The following is a 26374-nucleotide window of genomic DNA, read 5'->3' on the forward strand; positions in this document are numbered from 1 at the left end:
GCAAGCCGGAAGTAGGTAGAAGAAATGGCGGAAGTAGTTGGGGAGCTGGGGGCCCCAGAGGGGGCGGTTCCCATTCCCACCTCGGAGCCGGATGTTTGCCGAGCTTTGACAGGCGTGGCAGAGGAAGCATTGCCCGAACGCGGTGAGCTACAGAGCGCGGGGTCTCGCTGGGCGTGGTGGTGGGGAAGAGCTGCTCTGGTCATCTGAAGGAATTGGGTCGGAAAGGGGAAAATCCGAGGCAGTGGCGCGGGGGTGGAATTGGGCTTGAGGGCCTTGGTCTCTTCGCTGCCGGGATTTTGTCCCATTTCGGCGCCTGCAAAGAGAAGACAGCCACTTTCTCTGACTTCTTCTTGCCCTCCGCAAGGCATAGGCCAAGCCAGAGCAAACCCGTGGGAGGGAGAAGTCTTCCTGGTCGGATCTGGCATAGCACTGAGAGCTAGAAATTAGGGGGAAGTGATCCACCTTGTCACTTGATAGGTCATGCTTTCATCTCAGTTTCTTGTGAAACGAAATACACTCGATTCATTGTTTGTTTTTTTGACTCTGTGCAAACATGATTATAGTTTAGAGTTGCAATCTCATAGGATTTGTGTTTTTCCGGAGTCACAAAACAGTCTGATTCCTGCACCAGCAAATACTGTGACTTCAAGTTATCATCACTTTTTTGCCCTGAGATTAGAAGTTTGGCTGCCCTTTTGTGGCGCCTCTTTGATCCCTGTGAACTTTGTGACTGACAGTCATTTAAGATTATTGTTGAGCCTTCAACTCAAGCACTTGGGAGGCAGAGGCAGGTGGATTTCTGAGTTCGAGGCCAGCCTGGTCTACAGAGTGAGTTCCAGTACAGCCGGGGATACACAGAGAAACCCTGACTCGAAAAAACAAAAACAAAAACAAAAAAAAAGATTATTGTTGAGGGGGTTGACTTTAACTAAGAGACCACCTCAAAATGGTACTGTGGATTAAAATCCTGCCTCTGGGTTCTATGATCTTTAGCAGTTTGCTCATCCCCTTTTGGTTCAAACTGTAAAATGGTTATGATAGCATATACTGAACTACTAGTGCAGTTGTGAGGTGAATTTGTGTCCAGTTCATGGCACAAATGTTCCTTTCCTTCTCCACTTAGGAAATTCATTCATTCATTCATTCAACTAATGACAGAGTGTCTACTACATGCTGAGCATTGTTCTGAATAAATTCCTTTGGTTTGTGTGTATGTGTGTGTGTGTGTGCTGGAGAGGGAACCAAGGGTTCTGTGTATGCAGGCAAAGTGCCCTACAACTGAGCTATGGACTTAGCACTTGAAATAGGTTCTTAAGCAATAGCAGAGGGTTTGTGAAATCTTTAAAATGCATGCAAGGTTTCATGGATCTGTTAATTTTTCTTAATGAAAAAGTCCACAAACATCAGAATTTCAGAGAGAGTCACTGTTTTACATAAGTCAAAGCATTTGCCTGAAGTGATTTTTAAATACTTTCTAAAGGTAAAAATGGTTTACCTGCTGAAAATGGAATATTAATCTGAGAGAGTAGCATTTTACAGGTGGCTGATATATTTCATTTCTACCATTTTATGTTAGAGTTTCCTTTCACAGGCTCCATCCACCTATTGACCAGCAGATCAACATCCGGGCTCAGAGAAGGCAATAGCAGCAGGTGAGCCTGGCAGGAAGCTGGCCCTTCTGTGATTTTACTAATGAAGGAGGTTATGTAGCAGTTGGAGAAGGTCAGCTCTAGCAGAGCTAATAGAGGAGAAGTTCCCTAGGACAGAGGTGGGGGTCAAGTTTAGCCTTCTCCATAGTCTCCCTCTTTCTTTCTGGCACATAGCTTAGCTTCTGAACACTAGAGAGTTACATTTCTGGGAGGAGCCTTTGCTTCTGCAGATAAGGAAAGTTTAGTTAGGCCCAGACAGGAAAGGCACTTGTCTGGGATCTTTGCAGTCCTTGGCTTAGTCAGGACTCTTAAGTCAGTTTTCCATATTCTTGGCTTCTTGCTTTTTCTTTCATACCAGGTACTTACTGTGTACAAAAAGAATTCTCTTGAGTAGGTGTGAGGGAAGATCCAGGACTCCTTGAGCCTGGGCAGTGATAGGAATGGTGAGAAAGCTTTTAAGCAGGGGGAGGTTGCTGGAATCTGTCCTATAAAGAGCCAGTGGTTCTTAGCCTTACTTTTTTTTTTTTTTTTTTTTTTTTTTTTTTTTTTAGGTTTTTCGAGACAGGGTTTCTCTGTATAGCCCTGACTATCTTGGAACTCAATCTGTAGACCAGGCTGTCCTTGAACTTAGAAATCTGCCTGCCTCTGCCTCCCAAGTGATTGGATTAAAGGCGTACGCCACCACTGCTGAGCTGGTTCTCGGCCTTCTTAATGCTATGACCCTTTAATAGAGTTCTTCATGTGATGTTCCCCCCTAACAAAAATTGTTTTCGTCAATACTTCATAATTGCAATTTTGCCACTGTAATGAATTGTAATGTAAATATCAGTGTTTTCCACTGGTCTTAAGTGACCCCTATAAAAGGGTTGGTTGACCCCAAAAGGGGTTGTGACCCATAGGTCGAGAACCTCTGAGTTAGAGGCTACTGTTTGAAGCCTTCCTATAACCTCTTGGTTGAATGGGGTGGCATGGGTCAGAGGTAAATTCCTCATGACTGAAGATTGTCTGGTTGGAGGACAGAGGGTTGAAGGGGGAGTGAAGATAATGGGCTTTGGGCAAAGGCCAATATTACTCACTAAGAGAAATGCATTTCCTAATATGACAAGGTTGTCCTTTGTGTCCCTAGGGAGGAACCTATATTTTGGTGGTCAGCATAGGTGGTGAATAAGGACAGGGAAAAAGAAAGAGCAAGCAAAAAAGAGGGCTTTGGTCTTTTGCTTTGAAAGCTTGAAACAGTTCTTCTACTGACTCAGTATGTTGCCATGGTAACAAGGCAGTTGTTGCTTAGGCCCTGGGAGTTGGTTCACCATTTAGAGCCCTAAACTGTAATGTGTGCGGGAGTGGAGGTTGTCATGATCCTCTTAGCCCACAGTTAGATCTCCCAGGCAGCTCTTCTCTTCTTCCTACCCCCAGGCCCTTTCTGCTCTTCTTATCTGCTCTGCTGATTCTCTGACCATATATGTCACTTTTTTTCTGGTGTCAGGAATGCAGCCTCTTCTTTGGGGTTGGGCAAATGGGTTGGACTGAAACCTCCTTCCTCGCCCATCTGGTGAGCTCAAGGGAGGTGTTTTTTTTTTATGGGGCTGGGAGCAGAAAGTGCCACCTCCTTTGGCTAGGACCTAGAATCTGGTTTCAGTGCTGACTCGTTTCCCTTCCTGACAGAACTTCTGTCCTTCAGAGCCTTACCTATGTGCTCTAGATGCTAGGAGCAGCCTCTCTCCCCTCTGCCCTGTAATCTTTAAGGTAATCTGTTAATGTTGCCACAGTGAAACCACTAGCTGGAGTCCCTGCAGGTTTAGAGAGGGCCTGAGGGCCTTAGGGACCTGCAAGGGATCTACTGGATTGGCAGGTAGATTCCATCCCCTGCTACTGGCCCTTGTCTCAGGTAAACTTAGGCAAGCATCTCAGCCTCAGCCTTTTTATTCTGGAACCCTATCATCTCTTGCCTAGAGAGAGGAGTGTAATAGCCAGGGTCCCAGCTGGCCTTTTGCAGACATGGTATTTAGAGGCCCTTAGATTCTTCAGCTCGTGTAATGTCTTGGGGCCTGAGGCTTCTGCACTCTAGAATTTCTGAGGAGATGCCCTGGCAGCTATAATTGCCTTACTTGGTCAGCCAGGTGATAGGCAGTGTGGGACCTGGCACGGCCCTTACTGCCCAGTGAGGACCTGAGGGAGGTGCTGAACTGTGTTATCCACTGCCCCAGCTGCCTTTCCTGGCAATGTGCTTTGTGGAACTCTTGGCAGGGTGAGAACTGTTGAGGAATAGGGACAAGGGTGCCAGAAGGGGACAGAGGGGTCACTGAAAGAATTACAGAAGTGAAGAGGAAAGGTCACGGACTCCCCCCTACCTTCTCTCCGCCCTGCAGCCAGGCTTCTCTTCTGGTTCTCCTTAGCCATGGATCCTCTCTCAGAACTGCAAGATGACCTGACCCTGGATGATACCAGCCAAGCTCTGAACCAGTTGAAGCTGGCCTCTATTGATGAGAAGAACTGGCCTTCTGATGAAATGCCAGACTTTCCCAAGTCAGGTGGGTAGTACAATGTCTCAGGCAGCTGTGGCACCACAGAGGGGAGACCCCTTCCTGCTGGAACAGACTCCAGGTTGGGGCAAGGAGTCCAGTCCTAGGGTACAGCCAGGGACACAAGCCTCACTGGGGGCAGGCCAAAGAGGGTGAGTGTCAGGGAGAGTGCTGGGCTAGCCCTGTGGGTGACTCTGCCTTTGGCATGTTCCTCAGATGACTCCAAAAGCAGCTCTCCAGAACCTGTCACACACCTGAAGTGGGATGACCCTTACTACGACATTGCCCGGCACCAGATTGTAGAAGTAGCAGGTAAGCATGTTCTGTGTTGTATCTCTTCCCTCATATTCTGTGCCCCTGGCTTAGAGAAGCCTCTTATGCCACCAAGAAAGAACACCTCCCGTAGCCTCTGGTCTCCTCTTGAGCGTATGTACCTTCCCTTAGTGAGCATGGGTTGGACTTGTTGGCTCACACCTGCCACTGCTTCCTTGACCTACGGTCCTGTTGTCTCCCACTACAGCCATGATGTGGGAGGCATTGGCCTAATAGCTTTGAAGTTAGAAAGCTGAGTTTGATCTCCAGCTCTGCTCTCTGAACTCCTTCCTTACACTGCTGTCAAGAGGCTCCTGTATAGTGGTGTTTGTGTGTCAGAGCATCCTGGAAGCCAGAACATAGTTGGTCCTGAATAAGTGACCTTGCCCTTTCCTTCATACCCTCTCTTCCCTTCCCTTGCCCTGACGTTGACTTCTCCTTCATCAGTCACTGGAGATGGGGATAATGTCAGCTCTTCTGGGGGTTTGCAGTGGCTCCTTGGAACATCAAGTTTCTAGTGGATGTGCTGTCCTGCTAAGAATGGGTGCAGGAACCCCTCCGGGTTTCTGCCTCAGGGAGCTCCCTCCTATTCATAAGGCAAGCCCCAGAAGAGACCTGGAGCAGGGCAGGTAGTGAGCCTCAGAGAACTGTCTGTAGTTGTCAGGGCTGGAAGAGGCCATACTGTCTAAGGCCTTGGTGCCTGTGTTTCTGATGCTTATCTTGGCCTGGGTTGGAGGTGTTCAGTGGGCTCTCTTACCACTGCAGAAGCAAGGCAGAGTTCCTTCCTAGCCTAGGTGTCTAATGCCTGCCCCAGTAGACAGCTTGGAGATCGACCTCTGTGGGTGTGCCCCCATCTGGCAACAAGCCATCACCGTGCAGTTTTTTGTTTTGTTTGTTTGTTTGTTTGTTTCTCCAGACTGTGGTGAGCCTGAGGGGGCCCAGCCAGGTAGGTGCCAGTTCTGGCTGTCTGTGCTTGGCCTCTCCTGGCTGTGGCCTCTGGGTCTACGAATCAGAAAGGGCTCTTGGTGGAGGCCAGTGGGACCAGCTTAATTAGAGCCCCATTCTAGGGAGTTGGGAGCTCGCGGTGGCTTTGGAAGCTGGCAATAGCAGAGTTTATGAGAGACATGATCAGTTGGAGGCTGTGTGGTGACACAGCTAGAGTCCAGGGGAAAGTAGCCTCAGGAAGCTCTTGGGATAGACAAGGCCTGGACAGCTCGTGCTGTGGCAGCTCTGGTGGTGGTATCCCTGTGTGCCTGCCTTGCTGAGGCTTGTTTGAAGGACTGGTGGTGATTTCTCTGGTACTAGAATTCAGAGAAAGAGCCCACTTGGACAAGAGAGTAGGAGCTTGTCGTGAACCTCAGTCCACTGTGACTTGGTCTGGGTACAGTCTTTTCCCGTGCTGTTCTGGTAACAGTAGACTCTCCAGAAAGGAGGCAAAGAGACCATTATTTGTAACATTTTCAGTTTCTACAACAGCTGCCTTCAAGCTTCTGACTTAATGTCAACTGGCCTGCAAAACTCCTGACAATTAAAAAATTAAACACACGCCTGAGCTGTCACCATATACCATGAACTTTCTCAGTCCCAGCTCCCCACCTTAGATGTCCTTGGCTTGTACTGCAGTTTGCAGTCAGCAGTACCCAGAAAGCCTGCTAGAGTTGCTGTCTTGAATAATAACCCATGCTGCCCCGAGAGAGAGCCCCTGATTGGTATCTGGGGAATGCAAAGGTCTAGCTCTCAGTCTCTTGGCACTACACCCCTGCTCATTAGGCCCTCTCCCCAGAGCCCTAGAGCAACCACAGTTGACAGCCCCACTTCTCTCTGAAGGTTCCAGGGCAGGAACAGTTCCAATCCCATCTGACAGCAGGTAAGAGAGCTCCTGTGTGCTTCGAGTAGTGGCCACCCTGCCTGCTTGCAGACTTGGTAATGCAACTCCCACTTTGGGGAGTTGGAGGACAGGCCTAGATGTAGTGCTGCTGATCCTCATCCCGAACTGAGCTCGCCTTCCACCCCCTGCTATCCTGGCTTTTCCCAGTGTGCATCACTAGATTAGCCTCACAGTCAGTACTAAAGACTTGGTGAGGAGCTGGCAGTGGTGGTGCATGCCTTTAATCCCAGCACCTGGGAGGCAGAGGCAGATGGATTTCTGGAGTTCGAGGCCAGCCTGGTCTACAGAGTGAGTTCAGGACAGCTCAGGGCTACATAGAGAAACCCTGTCTCGAAAAACCAAAAAAAAAAAAAAAAAAAGACTTGGTGAGGAAGAACTCTCCTCTACCGCTGGGAGCGAGTGAGCGAGTGTTCTAACACGGGTGTGCCTCCATGGTAGAGCTCTCACCTAGTGTGTGCAGGACTCTGGGTTCCAGTCTCAGTACTAGGAAACAAAACAAAAAAATTAAGTGAAACAGGTCTCAATACTAGTAGTAGGCTTCTTGGACCCCTCTTGGGCCACCAGGGTGTGATTTTTTTTTTTTTCCTGTAGAGAAGGTGCACATGTCTTTAAAACAGATTTTGTGGGTATATGTTTTTTTCCTTCTTTCCTTCTTTTTTTCTTTTTTGACGAGCTGATGAGTTTATTAGGGTTCCTCACAAATGCATGGATGGAGTGTTTCTACTCCCCACGTCTGTGGCCAGCTGAGAGGCGGAACAGCGTGCTCCTGGCCCGCTGCCTTAACTTCTTGTTGACACTTTACATTCCAGAACTCTCAGACTCTCTACCTTGGCTCAGTCCTAAGTCTTCCAGCCAGGGAGGGCTGCTTTATTCCTGGGGTAGGAGCTGCAAAGAATGGCTTCAAGGTCCCCGGGCCTCCCACTTAAGCCTTGCGCCTGCATTCCAGCCATTCCTCTGCGGAGATGCAGATCGGCAGGTGATGCGCCCTCTGCAGGCTCCTGGCAGGAGACCCAGGATTTCTGAACTTCTTGTGGCTGGGCTGCCAGTCTAAGTCTGCACCTCTGCCCCTGCTATGCTGTGTTTCTTGTCCCTGACAGAGCCAATGGGAAGTAAATGAGGGCAGGAACTTAGCTCCGAACCACCAGCAGCTGTCCCAGAGTCCAGAGAGCTGCTAGCACCCAGGCCTTCAATGCAGATCTGTAATACATATCCAATCCTGACACACAGGCCAAGGCAGAGGAGCCACAGATTTAGGCCAGCCGGAACTACATATCAGCAGCTTTCCCCTGCCCCCTCTCTTTTGGGTTTTTGAGACAGAGTTTCTCTGTGTAGCCTTGGCTATCCTAGAACTTGCTCTATAGACCAGGCTGGTGTCAAATATACAGAGACACACCTGCTTCTGCCTCCTAGTGCTGGGATTAAAAAATGTGTGCCACTGCTGCCTGGCCTCACAGCCTGTCTCAAAAACAAAGCAAACAAGCAAAAACCTTCTGCTGATACAAGTGCATGTTAAGGATTCTGTCTAGAAAAATGTCTTCTCCAACTTCTGGAAACTCACTGCCTAACATACTTAACCATTCAATACAAGTTGAGGAATGAAACTGCATGCATGCATGTGACCTGCATCCTTGTGAAGGCTGTGAGCACTTATGCCTTGAGATGGGATCTTACTGTGTTATCCCGGAGGGTCTTGAGCTGGTAGGCACCAGGGACTCTCCCACCTCAGTCTTGTAAGTAACTGGGATGATAGGTGCATGTCACCACACTCATATACCATCACTCATATACCAGTACTTACTGAGTGTCTGACAGGAGCAAATCAAGTCAACTCTGCCTTCAGGCTACTCCTGAGCCTTTGGGAAATGGAGCATAAACAATTACACAGAAGAGTAGAAATTGGTGGCAGAGATAGATGGCTATTAGTGCTGTGAGCCATGGGAAGAACCAACTTACCTGTTTTGGGGAAGGTGAAGGCAGATGGGAATGTGTTGAGTCTCCCAGGTCCATAGTGGCCAGTTTGGAACAGAACTGTCTGGAGAAAGGTCTGGCTGATATAAGCAGCAAATCGTCTGGCATGCCGGGCTTCCAGAGCTTCTGTGATGGAAGGTCTGCTTGGTACAGCCTGAGAGGTGAGGCCAGCACTCAGTCCTGTGAGCCATTTGAAGGAATTGGTTTTTTGAGATAGGATGTCATGAAGCCCACCCTGGTCTTGAACTGACTTTGAATTCCTAATTCTTTTGCTTCTACCTCCCAGTGCTAGGAGTGCAGTCTAGGGCTCTTGATCGGATTTGTTTTCTCTGCCAATTAAAGAACTAAAAGGTGGGAGAAATCTTGAGCACAACAAGTGGGGGTGGGGGGAATCCCCACTGCACACCGCAGGTAGCAGCAGGCAGAATCAGCCATTGGAGAAGCTTGTTTATTGGAGGTGAGGAAGCACACATGCAGAAGACACACTGAGAAAAAGACCCTCTGAAGTATGGGGGTGCTCAGAAAGCTGAAAATGCCAGTCTCTTCTTGAGGCTGGGGTTTTTTAAATCTCTGAAGAGTTTTCTTCCCCTAATTTGGGGTTGGTCAGTTTGAAGCAGATAGGATGGTTGTTTGGCCCACAGCTGTTACATAACATGTCCTGATCAGACCTTGAACTTGGGGAGCCAGTCCATCAACAGGCCTCCCACTGATGGGAGACAGAAGCCTACCAGGCCTTCAGTTTTAAGCTGCCAGGCTTTTTTTTTTTTTTTTTTTCCAGACAAGGTCTCTCTGTATAGCCCTGGCTGTCCTGGAACTCACTCTGTAGACCAGGCTGGCCTCAAACTCAGAAATCCGCCTGCCCCTGCCTCCCAAGTGCTGGGATTAAAGGCGTGTGCCACCACCGCCCGACGCTGCCAGGCTTTTATCTCAAGTAAGGAGGGTGAGAAAGCAGCTGACTGTCCTGGAAGTTTGCCACCTTTATTATCTACCCATGACCCCTGTCCTTCTCCCTACCAGGGAGTCTGTCTAACTCCTAGTCTCTCATTAGGATTATACTTGTGTGCTGCCATGTCTTGCTTCCATTTTAAAGGATGTTTACAGGACCAGGTTCACAGATTCTATTTGAGGCAGGGATGAGGGGGAACAGCCAGACAAGTGTTCCTCAAGTGTGGAAGTAGCACTGGGGGCAATATGTACAGTCCTCCAGGGTTGGGTGTTAGGGCAGATTAATAAGCAAGACAGCTTGTGGGGCTCAGTGGGCTGTTCCTAAGATGCTGACACAAGAAGTTCTTTGGAGGACCCTAACCAGGCCCTTTTGGAACTAACAAAACTGGACGGTCCTTCCAGTGGAGCCAGGAGGCTGAGGGCTCATCCAGTAACCTTCAAGGTTGTGAAGCTGCTAGGGTCAGAGCGCTCACCCGATAGGGCCCAGCTTACCGTAGCCACACTTGAGAAGGCACTAGTAAGCCCTGCCTCAGCGTAGGGAAGAGTAAGAAAAGGACCAGCCCCTGGGTTCCTGGAATGGTTGGGCTCACAGAGGAGAGCAGTCCTTACTGCTGAGGCAGAGCAGAAGGACAGACTCCTGCATTTAGGGATTGTGTCTTCAGTTTGTACTCTTCTGTGTTCCACCCCCTTTGCCTCTGAGGCTGTGGCGATGAGGCAGGTACCATTTGGAGGAACAAAAACCTGCCTTTAATCACCATTAAATCTTTCTTTAATGAGCTTTCTTGAGCACCCTTGCTCCAAGCTGACCCTGGAAGAGCATTTCATTTTGGGGCAAGAGCATGTATCTCAAGAGCTTTTTGGCTTGTGACAGTCAGGGGCCAGACCATCACATTGAGAGTATGGGACAAATATCTCTGGGAAAACACCTAGGTGACATTTTGTCACACCTTCACAAACACCCTTGAACTCCATGTTTTTCAAAATACCTTTAATGGGAAAGATAAGATTTTTTTTAAAAGAGTCTAGAGTTCAATCAGAGCCAAGTATGCTCGGCCACCCTAGTAATAAAATCAGATAGCGTCTGTGAGCAGAGTTGTCATTACTGTGTTGGCTGACCTACTTGTGGCAGCCAGACCACTCTCCTCTGCACGCTTGGGCTGTCTGAGGGGCAGCTTCTAGAGGCTCCCAGGCCCTCATTGCTGGTGCTTAGGGGTGAAGCAATTGTAGGGTGTCTGGTTGGCAAGATAGTTTAGGCCTTGGTGGATCTATTTTTGGTGGATGTGAGGGACTGGTTTTGGAGACAAGATCTTGCTATCATACCGCAGGTTGGTCTTGACTTTGCCACCTTCCTGCTTTAGCCTCCCATGATGGGGTTGCAGGTGTGTGCCACTAGAACACTTAAAAAAATATGAGCAAAATTATTTTTATTTTTTGCGTGTGCATGCACAAGTAAGTACAGGCAAGCCATGGCACACACCTGGAGGTCAAAGTCAACTGTGAGGAATCAGTTCTCGCCTCCTACCGTGTGGGTCCTGAGGATCAAATTTTGGTCATCAGGCTTGGTAGCAAGTGCCCTAACCCACTGAGCCATCATGCCAGCCTGTTAGAACACTTTTAGGGTGCATCCACAAATCAAACCATGTACCCATTAGCGGTGTTTCCCCCTCTCAACTCCTCCCAGCACCTCGAAGCCTACTCATTTGCTTCCTGACTCTATGGACTTGTGGTCTCTGAGCAGTGGTTCTCAACCTTCCTAAATCTGAGACCCTTTGATGTTATGGTGACCCCTCCCCCAACCATAAAATAATTTCTGTTACTACTTCATAACTGTAATTTTGCTAATGTTAGAATCACAATGGATATCTGATTTTTTTTTAATTATTTATTTTATATATGTGAGTACACTGTCTCTCTTCAGACACACCAGAAGAGGGAATTGGATCCCATTACAGATGGTTGTGAGCCATCATGTGGTTGCTGGGAATTGAAGTCAGGACCTCTGGAAGAACAGTTAGTGCTCTTAATCACTGAGCCATTTTTCCAGACCCTTGTGAAGGGGTTATTTGATCCCCCAAAGGGGTTGCAACCCACAGGTTGAGAACCACTGTCTTAGACTCTCACAAACTCATGCAATAGCTCTTTTTTGTGCCAGGCTGCTCTCAGTTAGCATATTTCCAAGATTCATGTAATTTGTGCCATGTATCAGTCTTTCTTTTTTATGGTCAAATTTCTGTTGCCATGAATATTCCTTTTTTTCCTCTGAGCCAGAGTATCTTGTACCTCAGGCTAGCCTCAGATTTACTCAAGTGTAGTTAAGGATAACTTTGAACTTCTGACCTTCCTGCTTCTACCCCTGTGTGCTGGGATTACAGATGTAACTATCAGCATTAGTTTATTTGGCAGTAGGGATCAAACCCAGGGCTTTCTGCATGCTAGGCAGGCACTCTACCAGCTGAGTTATATCCTCACACGCTTACCTATTGATGAATGTACACAGACATTTCACAGACATTACACTTTCAACATGATTTTATTTATTTTTATTTAGTTAGTAAGACAAGGTTTCACTATATAGCCTTGCTATCTTGGAACTTGCTATGTAGACAAGGCTAGCCTCAAACTTACAGTTTTTTCTGTCTTCATCCTGAGGGCTGGGATTGAAGGTCCTCACCACACCACTCTACTCAGCCTCAATGTGTTTTTTATTTATTTATTTATTTTACTTACTTATTTTGCTGTTGTTGTCTTGAGACTAGATCTTAAGTATCCCAGGCTGGCCTTGGACCTATTATTAAGTACCTTGAACTCTTTTTTTTTTTTTTTTTTTTTTTTTTTTTTGAGACAGGGTTTCTCTGAGTAGCCCTGGCTGTCCTGGAACTCACTCTGTAGACCAGGCTGGCCTTGAACCCAGAAATCCGCCTGCCTCTGCCTCCCAAGTGCTGGGATTAAAGGTGTGCGCCACCACTGCCCAGCTGTACCTTGAACTCTTGATCTTCCTGACTCTATCTCCAAAGTGTGGGTTTACAAATGTATGTAACCGGGGGCTGGCGAGATGGCTCAGCAGGTAAGAGCACTGACTGCTCTTCTGATGGTCCTGAGTTTGGATCCCAGCAACCACATGGTGGCTACAGTGTATTACGCCAGAGCCTGGCTGGGCTGGAGCGAGCGGAGCAAGTGGGCCAGAGCGAGAGGGGCTGTCCTGAGTTCAATTCCCAGCAACCACATGATGGCTCATGGCCATCTGTATAGCTACAGTGTACTCATACACATAAAATAAATTAAAAAAAAAAAACAAACAAAAAACCAAGTGTATGTCATCATGACTGTGTTAAAGAGCAAGGTCAACGTGTAAGTCTGTGATCTGTGTTCCTGATGATGACTGTGGAGAACAAGGAAGCTACTTTTACCATGGTATCCATGATGATGAAGGCAGACTCACAGTTGAGAAAGAGAAAGTGTTGGGGGAGGTCTGAAGGGTCAGTGGGGAAGACCCAGGAAGACTGGGAAGTAAGTGTGCTCAGGTTTCATGATAGAAAATACTCAAATAATCAATTCAAATATTAATGAGAAAAAAAACAAGGTTAAAATTTTTTGGGAGGTTGTCCCAATTCAGTGCCCCTGGAGCAACTGTACCCAGCATGCCCTTGGGGAATCCACATGGGTTTCTCAAGCCCGTACGTTCACTGGCACAGGCCCCAGGTTGGTACTTTCTAAGCCCCACCCACCACTCTGGTTCACCTTTGATCCATTGCACTCCATCTTTCTTTACACTCAGGTGATGATAAATATGGACGGAAGATCATTGTATTTAGTGCTTGCCGGATGCCCCCCAGCCACCAGCTGGACCATAGCAAGCTCTTGGGGTGAGTACCTGTGGGGAAGTGGAGTGGAACCTCTCTAGATCCTGTGTAGCCTGGAGCCATTTTCTTTAATCTCCTCTTCACCCTGGGCACCAGGTTTCCTTCCTTAATGTTACCTCTCATCCCTTAAGGGGGAAGAGCACTAGACAAGGGGTCAGAGTCCTAGAGACTGACCTTAGCAGGTGTCTCAGAGCCTTATTTTCTCATTATTCAAAGAAGATAATTAAGCCTGTGGCCTCTTTTCTGACAGGAGTGAGATAATGCACTAGAAAATAATCTTGAAAAGTAAATATATCCAAATATGTATAACCATGGTATTTCTGATGTAATCTTGATTCTTAATCATTTCTATTTATAATCATAATTAACATTATCATACTTTGTGCCAAGTATGCTGTCAATGGCTTTTATACCTGTGGGGCTCCTGCTTACCATATGTGTATGCTAGAATCTCTCCTAGCACAAGTCCAGAGGCTGCTTGTCTTAGTCACTGTTCTATTGCTGTCAACAGACACCATGACCAAGGCAGCTCTTATAAAAGAAAGCATTTAATTAGGGGCTTACTTACAGTTTCAGAGGGTTAGCCTGTTGTTGTCATGGTAAAGAGCATGACCCCATACAGGGAAGCATGATGCCATGCTGTAGGCAACAGGGAAACAGACACACATGCTCGGCGGTTAAGAGCACTGACTGCTCTGACACAGGACCCTGGTTCAGCCCCCAGCTAACAAGAGTCTGTAACTCCAGTGCCAGGGAGTCTGATGCATTCTACTGGCTTCCACAAGTCCTGCATGCATATGGTACACAGACACTCTGAGCAGGCAAAACACCCATACACATAAAATAAAAATAATAGCTTAAAAAAAAAGGCACACTTCCTCTAACAAGGCCACACTTTCTGATCATTCTAATTTTCCTCAAACCCTTCTACCCTCTGGTGACTAAGGATTCAAATACATGAACCTATAGGGGCCATTCTCCTTCAAACCGCCAGTGTTTAAATGTAGACGGGTCGAAGTCTCTCATCTGGCTTTTCACTATTGAACCACCACTGGGTACATATCAGGAACCAATCAAGGCATGTGGGGTCATCCAAAGAAGCAGAGCAGAAACTGCCCTCAGTGTGCTCAGAGTGACCATTGTGTAACTTTTCCTGACCAGTTTAAAGTGCTCTCTAAAATGTAAAGTATGTGCACTGCCTACAATAGCTCCTTGAGATCCTGAATGCTGTGCACGTATGGATTGTAGTGGTCTTAGGGTCAGGCTGGAGGATCACAGAAGAAAGTCTCAGCTGGCCTCTGGTGAGGCAAAAGCTCATTCCTTGTGCTGTGTCTATAAGGTGCTTTCTGTTTGTTTGTCTGTCTGTCTCTCCTCTCGTCCCTCCCCCCACCTTGTGACTTGACTCCTTAGATAGAACAGGCAGGGTCTTGTTGGAGGCCCACCATGTGTCCAGCCAGGAATATTCACCATGGAGTTCAGCCTAAGGAGGCGAGTTACAAACCCCCTCTAGGTTTTGTGCCATGCCTGGTGTACCACGCAGCCGACTTGGGGTCAAGGTATAAGGTCAAATGAGAGGAAATTACGGGCAATTGGAAAGCACCTAGCTTTTAGGGATGGTTGCTGAGGGGGTTGTGCCTAGCTGGGGTTTCCCTTTAGTGTCACGAATTCCTGGGCAATTTGCTGCTGCCTGTCCTTCCATTCACAGACACAGACATACATCATACACACACCACACACACAGATGCACACACATACCACACAGACATATGCCATAATACCGTACACACACACATGCACACACACACACACACACACCATCCCATTCCCTACCTCTCCACCACCACCACCACACACACACTGACACACACCACACCTATCACACATACACTGCACATATCAGATACATACCATACACCGCACACAGACACCCCACACACATACACACATCCTACACATATCACATACCACATACATGTATACAGACACACACACTCACCATCTCACTGCCTACCCCTATCCACCCTGCCTGGTCACCATCCCTGCTGAGAGCAGACTGTGTTTCCACTGGCTCTGTCTGCCCTGTTTTCAGTCCTGTTACGTCATACTTGGCTTTCCTCACTCCCCACCCAGATCTAGGAGGTTGAAATGGAAAAATTCTTGAAACTTGGAATCAAAAGACTGGTTGAACTTGAGCTCTGTATTTTAACTAGCCATGTGCTTGAAGGCAACTCTCTGAGTTTTATATACACAATGTCACACATATCACACATATATGTTTCCTTATAGACTTGTTGTGGGTAACAATGAAATCTATCATGTATAGTTTTAGAGTATTACAATTTGGGGAAGTTAAAAATATATAAATAGTTATTCAGGAAACACAACAACTGTAAATTTATGAAGTCTCACAGACCTGTCATCCTGAAAGAAAATCACTGTATTCAGTTTTATGTCTTATATAATTTTTTCATCTTCCATGTCTACAACATTCTCAAAGACATCCTTAAAAACATGTTATTTAGTGGGGTGGTAGTGGTGCATGCTTCTAATCTAATCCCAACACTCGGGAGTCAGAGGCAGGCAGATCTCTGTGAGTTCAGGGCCAGTGTGGTCTACAAATTCTATGAATTTGAATTCTATGACAGACAAGGTACACAAAGAAACCCTGTTTCGAAAAAGAAACAAGAACAACAACCTCCCACCCCCCAAAATCCCATTAATTAGCTGGGCATAGTGGGTGCACACCTTTAATCCCAACACTTGGGAAACAGAAGCAAGTGGATGTCTATGAGTTCTAGGCCAGCCTGGTCTGCATAAGAAGTTCCAAGCCAGACTCCTTATATGTTAAAACCCTATAAGGAGTTTCCTCTTACCACCCAAAAAGCCCCACACAAAACATGTTATATTTTCATCTTCTGTACTAATATGCACATAGAAAAGTAGCAAATTGTATACTACTTTTGTTTTCTTTTTAAAGGTAGCTCTCATTTTGTCTCACAAGCTGACCTTAACCACCAGGGCTAAGTGACCTTTCTGCTTCAGCCTCTTGAGTGTCACTACACCCAGTATCCTGTGAATTTGATGATGCATGGCTTCAGTTCCAGCACTTGGGAGGCTTATGAAAGAGGATTTTGAGTTCCAGGCATGTCCTGAGCTACAGAGTGGGACCTTGTTTCAGAAAAACCTAAATATAAAACAAAACAGAAACTCCATACCTATCAGTGCCCCCCACCCCACCCCTCACCCAGCTTCCAGTTTGCTCTTCCAGTCTGCCTCAGGAATGACCTCTGTTCTGATGCCTGACTTCACAGCTTAATCCTGCCTGTGGAAGCATCCTGTGAGATAGTCTATTTATAGATGTCCCATGATTTCTTCCCAGTCTCCTGATACTGGACAAATTTGCTGCTCAGTTGTTGTTTTTTTCCGTAATAAAACTCTGGAATGAACAGTCTCCTACAAGAATGCTTCTACTCCTCTCTGTTTCCTCAGGAAAGAATCCTGAACATGCTTTTCCATGATCAGTATTTCTTTATTGCACACAAAGTTCATGGCATTCATCCGTGGATGAGGGTATCTACTGTCATCTTTGCTGTTTTCCTAATTGCAAATGCCATCTTTTTATGTGAAAGCCCTTTGTAAACTACCAAGTGCTTAGTGTGGAAGTGTGGATAAGTATTCTTGGTTTAATAATGATCAGAATCTGTGGTTATCTAGCATTAGTACCTACCTGTGCCTACCTGTGCCGGTCCAGCTTGGCACCCTGGGACTAGTCATTAGGCCTCTGACTCTACGTCAGGTCATTCATCTGGGCACTTAGTCAAGCTACTGGGTGCTCTCTCAGACTTCTCTCCTTTTGGATGTGCTTAGCATTCTGCTTGTCCAACATAGACTGGCTTCCCTACTAGAGCCAAGGAGCTGACTGTCCATCTTCTAAGAGGTCTTATTTTAGGCTCTTCCCCCTCTTCCTATTGTTCATTACTTCCAAACTTTCCAGTGTGCTCAGAGTGAGACAGACACATACACACAGAGAGAGAGGGGAGGGGAGAATGTTGGGGGGTACATACCCTATTGTGAGCACCACATGGCTTTGTGGTCCATTAAGAGCCTAGGGATGGGATGGGATAGGTGAACTTTTGGTCATCCTGATATCCTTTCATAAACACAGTATTTTAGAAACTATACCACAGATCACTTAAAAAAGGCAGAACTGTTCCAAGGTCTAGAGTGCAGCCTTGGAGTTGGTCACTTCACTACTAGGTCCTACCACAACTTAAAGCTTCACTAAGCACTTGACCTCTGCCGATTGCCCTCATTAGTAAGATGTGGTTAGCTTTAGCCTCAATTGTTATGAGAGAAGAATGAGGTATTGGAGGTACTTGGCAGACACTAAAAGCTTTTACCAATAACAGTGACTATCCTTGTGACCAACTCATGGAGATCCTGATGTCAAACCCTTTTAATTGTGGATACACAGCCCAGCTTGCAGCTCAGGGCTCCTGATTGCTGCTGCTCAAAATGAGAACTTTCTGCATCCTTACTTCTCCTTTAGGCCCATCCTCTCCCTCCTTCCAGGAAAGTGGCTGTGGGTTACATAGCCAAATGATAGCAGGGAGGGTCTGTGGAGAAGGAAGCCATGATGCAAGCACCAGTTTCTATGGTAACAGGCCACACCTGTTATGCAGAGGACAGGTCTGAACAGGTCTTTTTATGTGTTTATGATGTTAGGTATTAAACCTGTGGCTCACACATGCTAGGTAATTGCTCTACCATGGAGCTACAACCCCAGTGCTGGGCATTTCTCTTGAAGGTACTTGAAACACACACTGGACCAGTATGTGGAGAGTGACTACACACTCCTGTACCTGCACCATGGCCTGACCAGTGACAACAAGCCCTCCCTCAGCTGGCTACGGGACGCCTACCGAGAGTTTGACCGCAAGTGGGTTGGGACATAGGGATGGGCTCCTGAGCCTAGGGTGGCTAACTCTAGGCTCTGGGTGGTTCTTTTAGTCAGGAGCTTATTCCATGTCAATGGAGGTGGGACCCCAACAGTACTGCCCCTTCCTCCACCATTCACAAGATTCCCACTTGGCTTGCAGGTACAAGAAGAACATCAAGGCTCTCTACATCGTGCACCCAACCATGTTCATCAAAACTCTGCTTATCCTCTTTAAGCCCCTCATCAGGTGAGCAGGCCACAGGTGCGCCACGGAGTCTTTCATGGCCCCTCACACAGCAAACCAATGCTCAGGGTGGCCAGCTTGGGGTGAAACCTATCTACAGGGAGGACCAAGGGCTACTGTGAGGCCCAGCCTGACCCAGATCCTTCCTTCTACTTCCAGTTTCAAGTTTGGACGGAAGATCTTCTATGTGAATTACCTGAGTGAGCTAAGTGAGCACGTGAAGCTGGAGCAGTTGGGGATCCCTCGCCAAGTGCTCAAGTAAGACAGCTGGGTGGGCCCATAAGCCGGGTGTCGGGGAGTGTGCTTATGGGTCCACTGGCTCAGTTGTGTGGTTGTGTCGTTTGAGAGGCAGAGTAACCTGGGTGGGAGTCAGGAGTCTGGAGAACCCAGGGAAACTGGAGAACGGCAGTGTCAGAGTAACCTGGGTGGGAGTCAGGAGTCTGGAGAACCCAGGGAAACTGGAGAACGGCAGTGTCAAGATCCAGGGACGGGGGGGGGGGGGGGGGGGGAACAGGATTTATTTTATTTTATTTTTTCTTTTTTTTGGAGGGAAAACCAGGAAAGGAGATATCATATGAAATGTAAATAAAGAAAATATCTAAGAAAAAAAAGATCCAGAGACAGACCAAACCCCATTTCTGTCACAAGCTGTTGACTGAATCTCTTTAGAATGTTTTTCACTGTGTTACATCAAGTGGGACTGTTTTGAAGACATATGAAATAATCCATGTAAAATCACACAGTAAAGACTTGATAAAGTTGGCTGCCAGACTACAGAGCCAGAGGGCCTGACTCTTGTTCCATCTGCTCCCCTAGGTATGATGACTTCCTCAAATCCACACAGAAGAGCCCTGCAACAGCTCCCAAGCCCATGCCACCACGGCCCCCCCTGCCCAATCAGCAGTTTGGGGTCTCCTTACAGCAGTGAGTATGCTAAAGCCAGGCAGGTCTGGGCTGGTTGGGTTGGACCAGCATGTCAAGCCCCAGCTCACCCCTTTGCTCCCACAGCCTCCAGGAGAAAAACCCAGGCCAGGAGCCCATTCCCATTGTACTCAGGGAGACAGTCGCCTACTTGCAGGCTCACGGTGAGTGCCATGCAGCCCAAGGCCTATTGAAGCCAAGCCACCTTGTCATCAGCTGCCCTTGAGAAACTCTGGGCAAGGCATAGAAAAGTGCACTCCCAGTGACCCTTCTTAGAACTCCAAGACTGATAGTGTAGGGAAGAGATCCACCCCTCAGAGCGCTGAGACTCACCAGGCCCCTTTGGTTTCTAGCTCTCACCACCGAGGGCATCTTCCGGAGGTCTGCCAACACCCAGGTTGTGCGGGAAGTGCAGCAGAAATACAATATGGGTGAGTGGACCAGACCCTAGAGCTAGTCCAGATTGTGTGTGCACATTGATGGGGTCTCTTTGTGTATGTTTGAGAAGATGAGGCATGTTATGAATGTGAGGGCTTGTAAGCATGTCCCAGATTTTCTTCTTGCCAGAAGTTTCTGTGTCCTTTGGTGTGACCACATAGGTCCTACTTCTGCCTTGATGTTCCAGCCTTGCTGCCTCATGTTCAGGGGCTGCAGCCTTGGATTCAAGCTCATTTAGAGGCAAGGAGTAATTGTCTTGTGTGACAGTGAGCTCATGCTCTAGGTGGTCTGAGTCATCCTTTTTACAGAAGAAAAGAGGCAGATGTACTAGGGGATCCTGGGAAAAGGCAGCTTGTGCAGTGGACAAAGACAAAGTGAGGCATGGGGCTTGCTGGCCTCTGGCTTGCCTAGTGCTCTCTCCATCTTTTTCTCCCCCATGAAGGGCTGCCGGTGGACTTTGACCAGTACAATGAGCTGCACCTGCCAGCCGTCATCCTCAAGACATTCCTTCGGGAGCTTCCTGAACCCTTGCTAACCTTTGACCTCTACCCCCATGTTGTGGGCTTCCTCAGTGAGTTCTCTCTTTCCTCCTCAGCTATGTAAATCCTTTGGAACTGAACTTTCTCTCACCCTGCCCTGCAGGGTTGTGGGCCTAAGCAGCTCCCAGGAACTTCAGTTGGGGTTTCCCCATAGGCTCTTATCAGGGTTTCTAAAGCTCATCCTACGCCTTTGTAACCTAGACCTCCATTCTTCACAGATATTGATGAGAGCCAGAGAGTGGAGGTGACACAGCAGGTTCTCCAAACTCTGCCAGAGGAGAACTACCAGGTGCTTCATTTCCTGACTGCCTTCCTGGTACAGGTGAGATGTCCCTCCGGCCTCCTCTGCCCACCTGGGGAGATGCTGTCACTGCTTGGATGCCTTGGATGGGGTTGCTGGGAGTAGGAGGCAGGAGCCGTAGATTCTAGCTGTAGCCCCTTTCTTTCCGCAGATATCTGCCCACTGTGACCAGAACAAGATGACCAACACTAACCTGGCTGTGGTCTTCGGCCCTAACCTGCTCTGGGCTAAGGATGCTGCCATCACCCTCAAGGCCATTAATCCCATCAACACCTTCACTAAGTTCCTCCTGGATCATCAAGGGGAATTGTTCCCCAGCACAGATGCCCAGGGGGTCTGAGTTCAGCCCCACCTCCAGCCCCTTCTCTGGCAGCCTGAGTTGGACTTGTCCTCCTGGTATTAACCTTTCTGGAGTCCAGGGCTCCTGCCTAGGAAGGGGCCTTGAAGCCCCAAGAGATGGAAGTTGGAGCCCACTAACTGGGCAGCCCCTCCTATCCCTCTGTCCATCCCACCTTACCGGCCCTGGAGGCCCGTTTACCGTAAGACATTTTCTTTGCCTTATACCTCTCACTGCCTCTCTGGTTGCTGGGCTTGGCTCTTCTAGGATTTAGCCACAGTAAACCTTTTCCTTTTTCCTGCCTGTTACCCTGGCAATTGTAGAAGACTACTTCACTGCCGGCTGTGCTGGTAGCTGGAGCTGGTCCTCTCTTTCCTGATTGCTAGGAAGTGAGCATTGGCCTGGGTGCAAGTTCCCCGTCCCTGCTCTTCCTGCTAATAGGGATGACAAGACCAGAGTTGGCCTGTCACTTCTGCCTCCTGGGTCTTTCCCAAGTGGTACTTCCCCCAGAGTGTCCTAGTCCCTCATTTCTGCCACACTTGGCACCTTGGATGTCAAGACTCAGAATCTGAGCGTCTATTGAAATGGTCCTGTCTACTCCCAGGGAGAGCTGTAGTATCTGGTAGGAATCAGTTACCGCAGTCCTGGCCTTCTACGCCTTCCCTTCTTTCTCATGTGCACAGATCTTCAGCCAAAGGCTATATAGTAGGTCTTTCTTGTGTGGAGTCACTTTGATCCCTGTTCTGGCCAGAGATACTAATGCCTCAGGACCCTTGGTGGCTCTCACCTTCTGCCTGGGGACTCTTGGAGAGTCGGGAGCTCAGAAGCCACTAAGACTGACAGGGGTTTTACTAATAGATCACCCCTGCTGGGTAGGTTCTAGCAGCTTCCTTAGGGGAGTATGGTGGCCATAGGCCCTCTTGTCTTTCAGAGAGCCTGAGCCCCAGTGATGATTGGTAGCTTTCATTCTATTCCTAATGAAGCCTTGTGACCCTCTTCCAGAAGTCTGCCCCCTAATGACAGGGAGGTATCTGCGGAGACCCTGCCCCATAGGTGTGGCCAGGCATGACAGCTCCAGAGATGGTACTGGGTACTGTGGGATCTGTACTGACGGTCTTGGAGATGAGGCTGGGCCTGACTTCACTGGCTCTTTCCTGCACCACTGTTGTATCAGGTCTCTGGTGCCTCAAGTGCTGCTGTCATTCTCCAGCCTCATACCTGACCCAGCCTGGGCCACTCTGCTTTTGCCCACGTTTGTATCAAGTGTTGCTACACTCCATTTACTGAGGAGCCTTTGGACCTCTTGTTTTCCTCCTGCCCCGGGCCTGTCAGTATGTGGCTGGGGGCGCTCTTACTGTGAATCCAGTGTTCACATTTACCACGATTTCCTTAGCAACAATCATGTATTTTACCATTTGCACTTTTTGTATTTCAATAAAAATGTAAATGAAAAATACCCATCTGACTGTTTAGGAAGTGAGACCCTGAAGTTCGGAACCAGACAGGAAGTGTGGTGCAGTTGAGAGAGAGAGCTTTAGGAAGTCCCCTCCTTAGTCCATCTGCTGTCTGCTTAATTTTCTTGGGAAAATGTGAACAAATCTGTACTCCAGATAAGGCACCAATGAATATCAAAAAAAAAAAAAATCAATCCAAGTCCACTTGAGGATGGTGACCTCAAGAAGCTGTATCACAGAGGACTCTGGAAACTGCATAGATGGGGCCCTCCTTCAGTCAGTCTCTATCTCCTACACACTTAAGTCTACGCCTTCCAAAGTCACATGCAACTGGGGCAGAATTATATAGAGTGCGCAGGTGTAGGCTCTCTGTTGAAGGTCTAATGACCCTGCCTACTCCCGGTACCCCTACTTCAAAAGAACACACACATACACACAGTTTGTGTGTGTGAATTGTTTTTCTCATCTCCCTTTTTTGTAGGTCCAGAGGAACAAGCTCAGTGGCCAGACTTGCACCCCTAACACTTTACCAAGTGAGCTATCTTGTGGAAGGTCTACCTGGCCCTGAAGCTCTTCCTTGTTAAAGGTCTCACGCTTGTATTAACAGCTGCTCTGATGGGAGTTAAAAATGTTTGGTGCTCTTCCAGAGGACCTGGGTTCAGTTTCTAGCATCCACAGCAGCTCACAACTTTTTTTAAAAAAAATATTTATTTTATGTGTATGAGTTTACTGTAACTGTACAGATGGCCGTGAGCCATCATGTGGCTGCTGGGAATTGAATTCAGGACGGCCCCGCTTGCTCTGGAGTAATACACTGTAGCTGTCTTCAGACACACCAGAAGAGGGTGTCAGATCTCATTACGGGTGGTTGTGAGCCTGGTTGCTGGGATCCAAACTCAGGACCCTTGGAAGAGCAGTCAGTGCTCTTACCCGCTGAGCCATCTCGCTAGCCCAGCTCACAACTCTTTTTAACTCCAGGTCCAGGGAATACAATGCCCTTTTCTGGCCTCTGTGGACAATGCACACATACTCTGCACAGACATACACCCACAAATGTAAAATTTTTAAAAAGATAGGAGCCATGGTGTGCCTGGAAGATAACACTCCATGATAGGGTTTGTTTCCTTATTCTGAGTGGGCCCTGCTCTCTGACCATCCTCTAGTCAGGGAAATACCAAGTCACCATAGTTTTGTACCTGCAGCATTCCCGCTGCTTACCTGTGCTATTCAGGACCAGGGCCTCCTCTCCCAGCTGACTGTATGAGGGGAACTTTAAAGGGAGAGAACCACAGCAGACTGGTGGGCACTGAGATGGGTCTTGTCGCCATATTAGAGTTTGATTATTTTTGTTTTTAACTTGGTATTTTTGAGTAGAGGTCTGGTTATATGCCCTGGCTATCCATCCTAAAACTTAGGCAGATCAGGCTGGCCTAAAACTCAACAGAGATTTGCCCACCTGAATGCTGGGATTAAAGGCATATGGCACCATGCTCATCCCTAAGCTTGAATCTTGACTCTCTTACCCACTCTTACTGGTAAGATTGAGGATTGGTTCCCAATTAAGACTATGTCTATTTATCCAAAAAAAAAAAAAAAAAAGGTTCCTCTATGCTGGGTGGTGGTGGTTTGTGCCCAAGGGGCACAGGTAGGTGGATCTCTATGAGTTTGAGGCCAGCCTGATCTACAGAGCTAGTTCCAGGACAGACTGGGCCACAGAGAGAAACCCTGTCTTAAAAAAAAAAGTTCTGATGACCAGAAATAATGTCTTAATATCTGTGGTAAGAGATCAGCCTGGTATGGCTGCCGGCTGGGGTTCAATGTTCATCTTCTTCCCTTCACCTCCCCAGCTCCAACTCAGCCTGGGAGGCTAGACATTTTCCATTGCCACCTGAGACACAAGTTGTGAAAAATCTGCCTCTCCTTCCTTATTTTTCATAGATTTTTTTTCTTCTGTGTGTTTGTCAGGGTTTCTCTGTGTGTAGCCTTGGCTGTCCTTGAACTCAGATCTGCCTGCTTCTGTGACAACCATGCCCTTGCTTGGTTTAAGTGTTACTTTCGGCTGGGTGGTGGTGGCACACACCTTTTATCCCAGCACTTGGGAGGCAGAGGCAGGTGGATTTTCTGAGTTTGAGGCCAGCCTGGTCTACAGAGTGAGTTCCAGGACAGCCAGGGCTACACAGAGAAACCCTGTCTTGAACAAACAAACAAACAAACAAAAAAACCGTGTTACTTTCAGACTGGCAGAACACCTGTTGAAGCACATGACTGTAGATCTCATCCCCCAAACTGTTAAAAGGTTTGTTTTGAGCCTGCAATTTAGAGGTCTGCCTGACTCTTACTCCCAAGTGCTGGGATCAAAGGGGTGTACCACATCAAAGATAGAGCTTATGTAGGTTGTTTTTTTGAGACATGGACTCAGCAGCCAGGTTGGTCTCTGTTGTGATTCTTTTGAATGTAGTGATTCTAAGCACGAACCATCACATTTGACTTTTATTGTTTTACAACTGGGAGGAGGTCCAAATTTCAGTTGTCAAGGGCAAGTTCCAGATACCTGCCTACTGCCATCAGGAGGTTATGATGGCCCAGGGTGGGTTAACTTTTCCTGTTTTGGGCAGAGGCTGCCTAGCCAGAGCCACTGGTTCCAGCAGTATTAAGATGTGTTTGTAAACACTGGTCCCGAGCTTCAAGGAAGTTCCATTGCACAACTGTGGCCTTGATCCAGGTGCCTTGAGACACAAGGCTTTGGTGGCTTAATTCCTTGTTAGCAATGCTCAGCTGTAGGCTGGGTGACACTGGAACTGCTTGAGGCAGTGACCCAGGAAAACAGCAGAACCAGAGCCAGGGAGAGCTGTTTACTTGAGTTGGGATCCTGGCAGGGCCTCTGCAGTTACTCAGGTACTAGTAAACAAAACCTTAACAACAAGGTCTCTCAGGCAAAGGGTGTTTTAAGAATCAGACACATTGCTGGTCATGAAATACCTGGAGCCTCCAAAGGTATCCAAGGATGCTACTACCATTTCTGACCCAGCTTGGACAGCTGTGCTGTTTGGCTGTGTGCTCAAGTGTTATGGTCTCTGAATCAGATGCATTTACAAGGGCACCCAGGCTTTTACTGGCAAAGTGGGCTGACTCCATTCTCTTCAACTCTATTCTTAGGCTGACTTAGAATCCTCTGATGGTCCCACTGTTGTCCTTGGGCCAGACTTGACTCGGGTGCAGGGGAACGAGCCTACACAAGTACCTAGTTGACTTTTGCATCCAGAACTATCTATACATTGGAAAAACAAAACAAAACAAAAATAGAATACATTGGCTCTGCAGTGTGCACTAGGAGGTAGATGTGTAGCCATAGCTGGGGTGCATGTGTGTACATCAGACTTAATTATTGCTGGGCTCTCCTGTTCTTCGGTACTCCTCTGAGAGTCCACCGTCCTTTCTGGACTCTTGTTAGCAGAACAAACTTGCACAGGCCACGCTTCCCTGCACTTCCCTCATTTGCTCAGCCATAACCCTGTTCATGACATCAGCCACCATCCATGTTGCATCCTCTGTGGCTTGTCCTCCCCTCTAGGTATTCTATGTCCTGCAGGTAGGGTGGTAAGTATGCTATGTAAGGGATAAGAAGCTGCTAACAGCAGCCCACGCTTGAAGGAGATTTAATAAGAGTTCTTCACTGAATATTCAATCACATAGCCCTTTCTTGGGTAATAATACAAGGCTCTAGAGAGCCAAGGCTCTTAGGTACTTGATCAAGTCCCAAGACTGAAGCAGCCCTGTGACTCAGGACTCTTCTGAAATTCACGCTCCACCCTTCGCTCCTTATGAAAGCCGATGGTGGTTCAGTGATGCAGAGGTGGGACTGGTGGACTAGTTGTCAAGACATTTGGAATAGGAAGCTATGAAGTACAGAAAACTTTTTATTGGAAATCTCTTGATTATATTTCCAAGTGTAGCTCTCATTTCCCAACAAAACACTGGAGGGGCCTCACAGTCACCTGGTCCCAGCCTGAGCTTGGCTGCAGTTGGTCTAGAGCCCATCTCTTCCATTGTGCTGAAGAGC

The 26374-nt window shown here is 47.7% G+C and overlaps 1 protein-coding gene and 1 long non-coding RNA gene across 7 annotated transcripts in view; one reads left to right on the forward strand and one right to left on the reverse strand.

Moving 5' to 3' along the window:
- Positions 1-7: 7 nt before the first annotated feature.
- On the forward strand, positions 8-22316 carry Arhgap1 (Rho GTPase activating protein 1). 6 transcript variants are annotated; one of them, XM_031371023.1, is made up of 14 exons: positions 8-142; positions 1577-1652; positions 4043-4177; positions 4385-4480; positions 13057-13144; positions 17949-18080; positions 18241-18327; positions 18484-18582; positions 19141-19248; positions 19333-19409; positions 19599-19676; positions 20126-20254; positions 20441-20544; positions 20675-22316. In XM_031371023.1, the coding sequence occupies exons 3-14, from the start codon at positions 4045-4047 to the stop codon at positions 20861-20863; spliced, it is 1320 nt and encodes a 439-aa protein (XP_031226883.1). In that variant the 5' UTR covers positions 8-142; positions 1577-1652; positions 4043-4044; the 3' UTR covers positions 20864-22316. The 6 variants fall into 6 exon arrangements, with proteins under 6 accessions (XP_031226883.1, XP_031226882.1, XP_031226881.1 ...); XM_031371022.1 differs by having other exon boundaries at positions 1592-1652; positions 4016-4177; XM_031371021.1 differs by having other exon boundaries at positions 1592-1652.
- A 2429-nt stretch (positions 22317-24745) lies between these two features.
- Positions 24746-26374, reverse strand: part of LOC116090483 — a 3424-nt gene continuing 1795 nt past the window's right edge. Inside the window, exon 2 of the long non-coding RNA XR_004118693.1 lies at positions 24746-26309. This is a non-coding gene — a long non-coding RNA (uncharacterized LOC116090483). The remainder of the gene's footprint in view (positions 26310-26374) is intronic.

Source organism: Mastomys coucha, unplaced genomic scaffold, assembly GCF_008632895.1.
Source record: "Mastomys coucha isolate ucsf_1 unplaced genomic scaffold, UCSF_Mcou_1 pScaffold15, whole genome shotgun sequence".
In the NCBI taxonomy this organism is placed as follows: Eukaryota; Metazoa; Chordata; class Mammalia; order Rodentia; family Muridae; genus Mastomys; species Mastomys coucha.

Coding starts and splice junctions, on each gene's coding strand:
- Arhgap1 (XM_031371019.1), top strand. CDS start 25: ATGGCGGAAGTAGTTGGGGAGCTGGGGGCCCCAGAGGGGGCGGTTCCC. Junction 13,145..17,948: donor GACCATAGCAAGCTCTTGGG/GTGAGTACCTGT, acceptor TTTCTCTTGAAG/GTACTTGAAACACACACTGG. Junction 18,328..18,483: donor CTCTTTAAGCCCCTCATCAG/GTGAGCAGGCCA, acceptor TTCTACTTCCAG/TTTCAAGTTTGGACGGAAGA.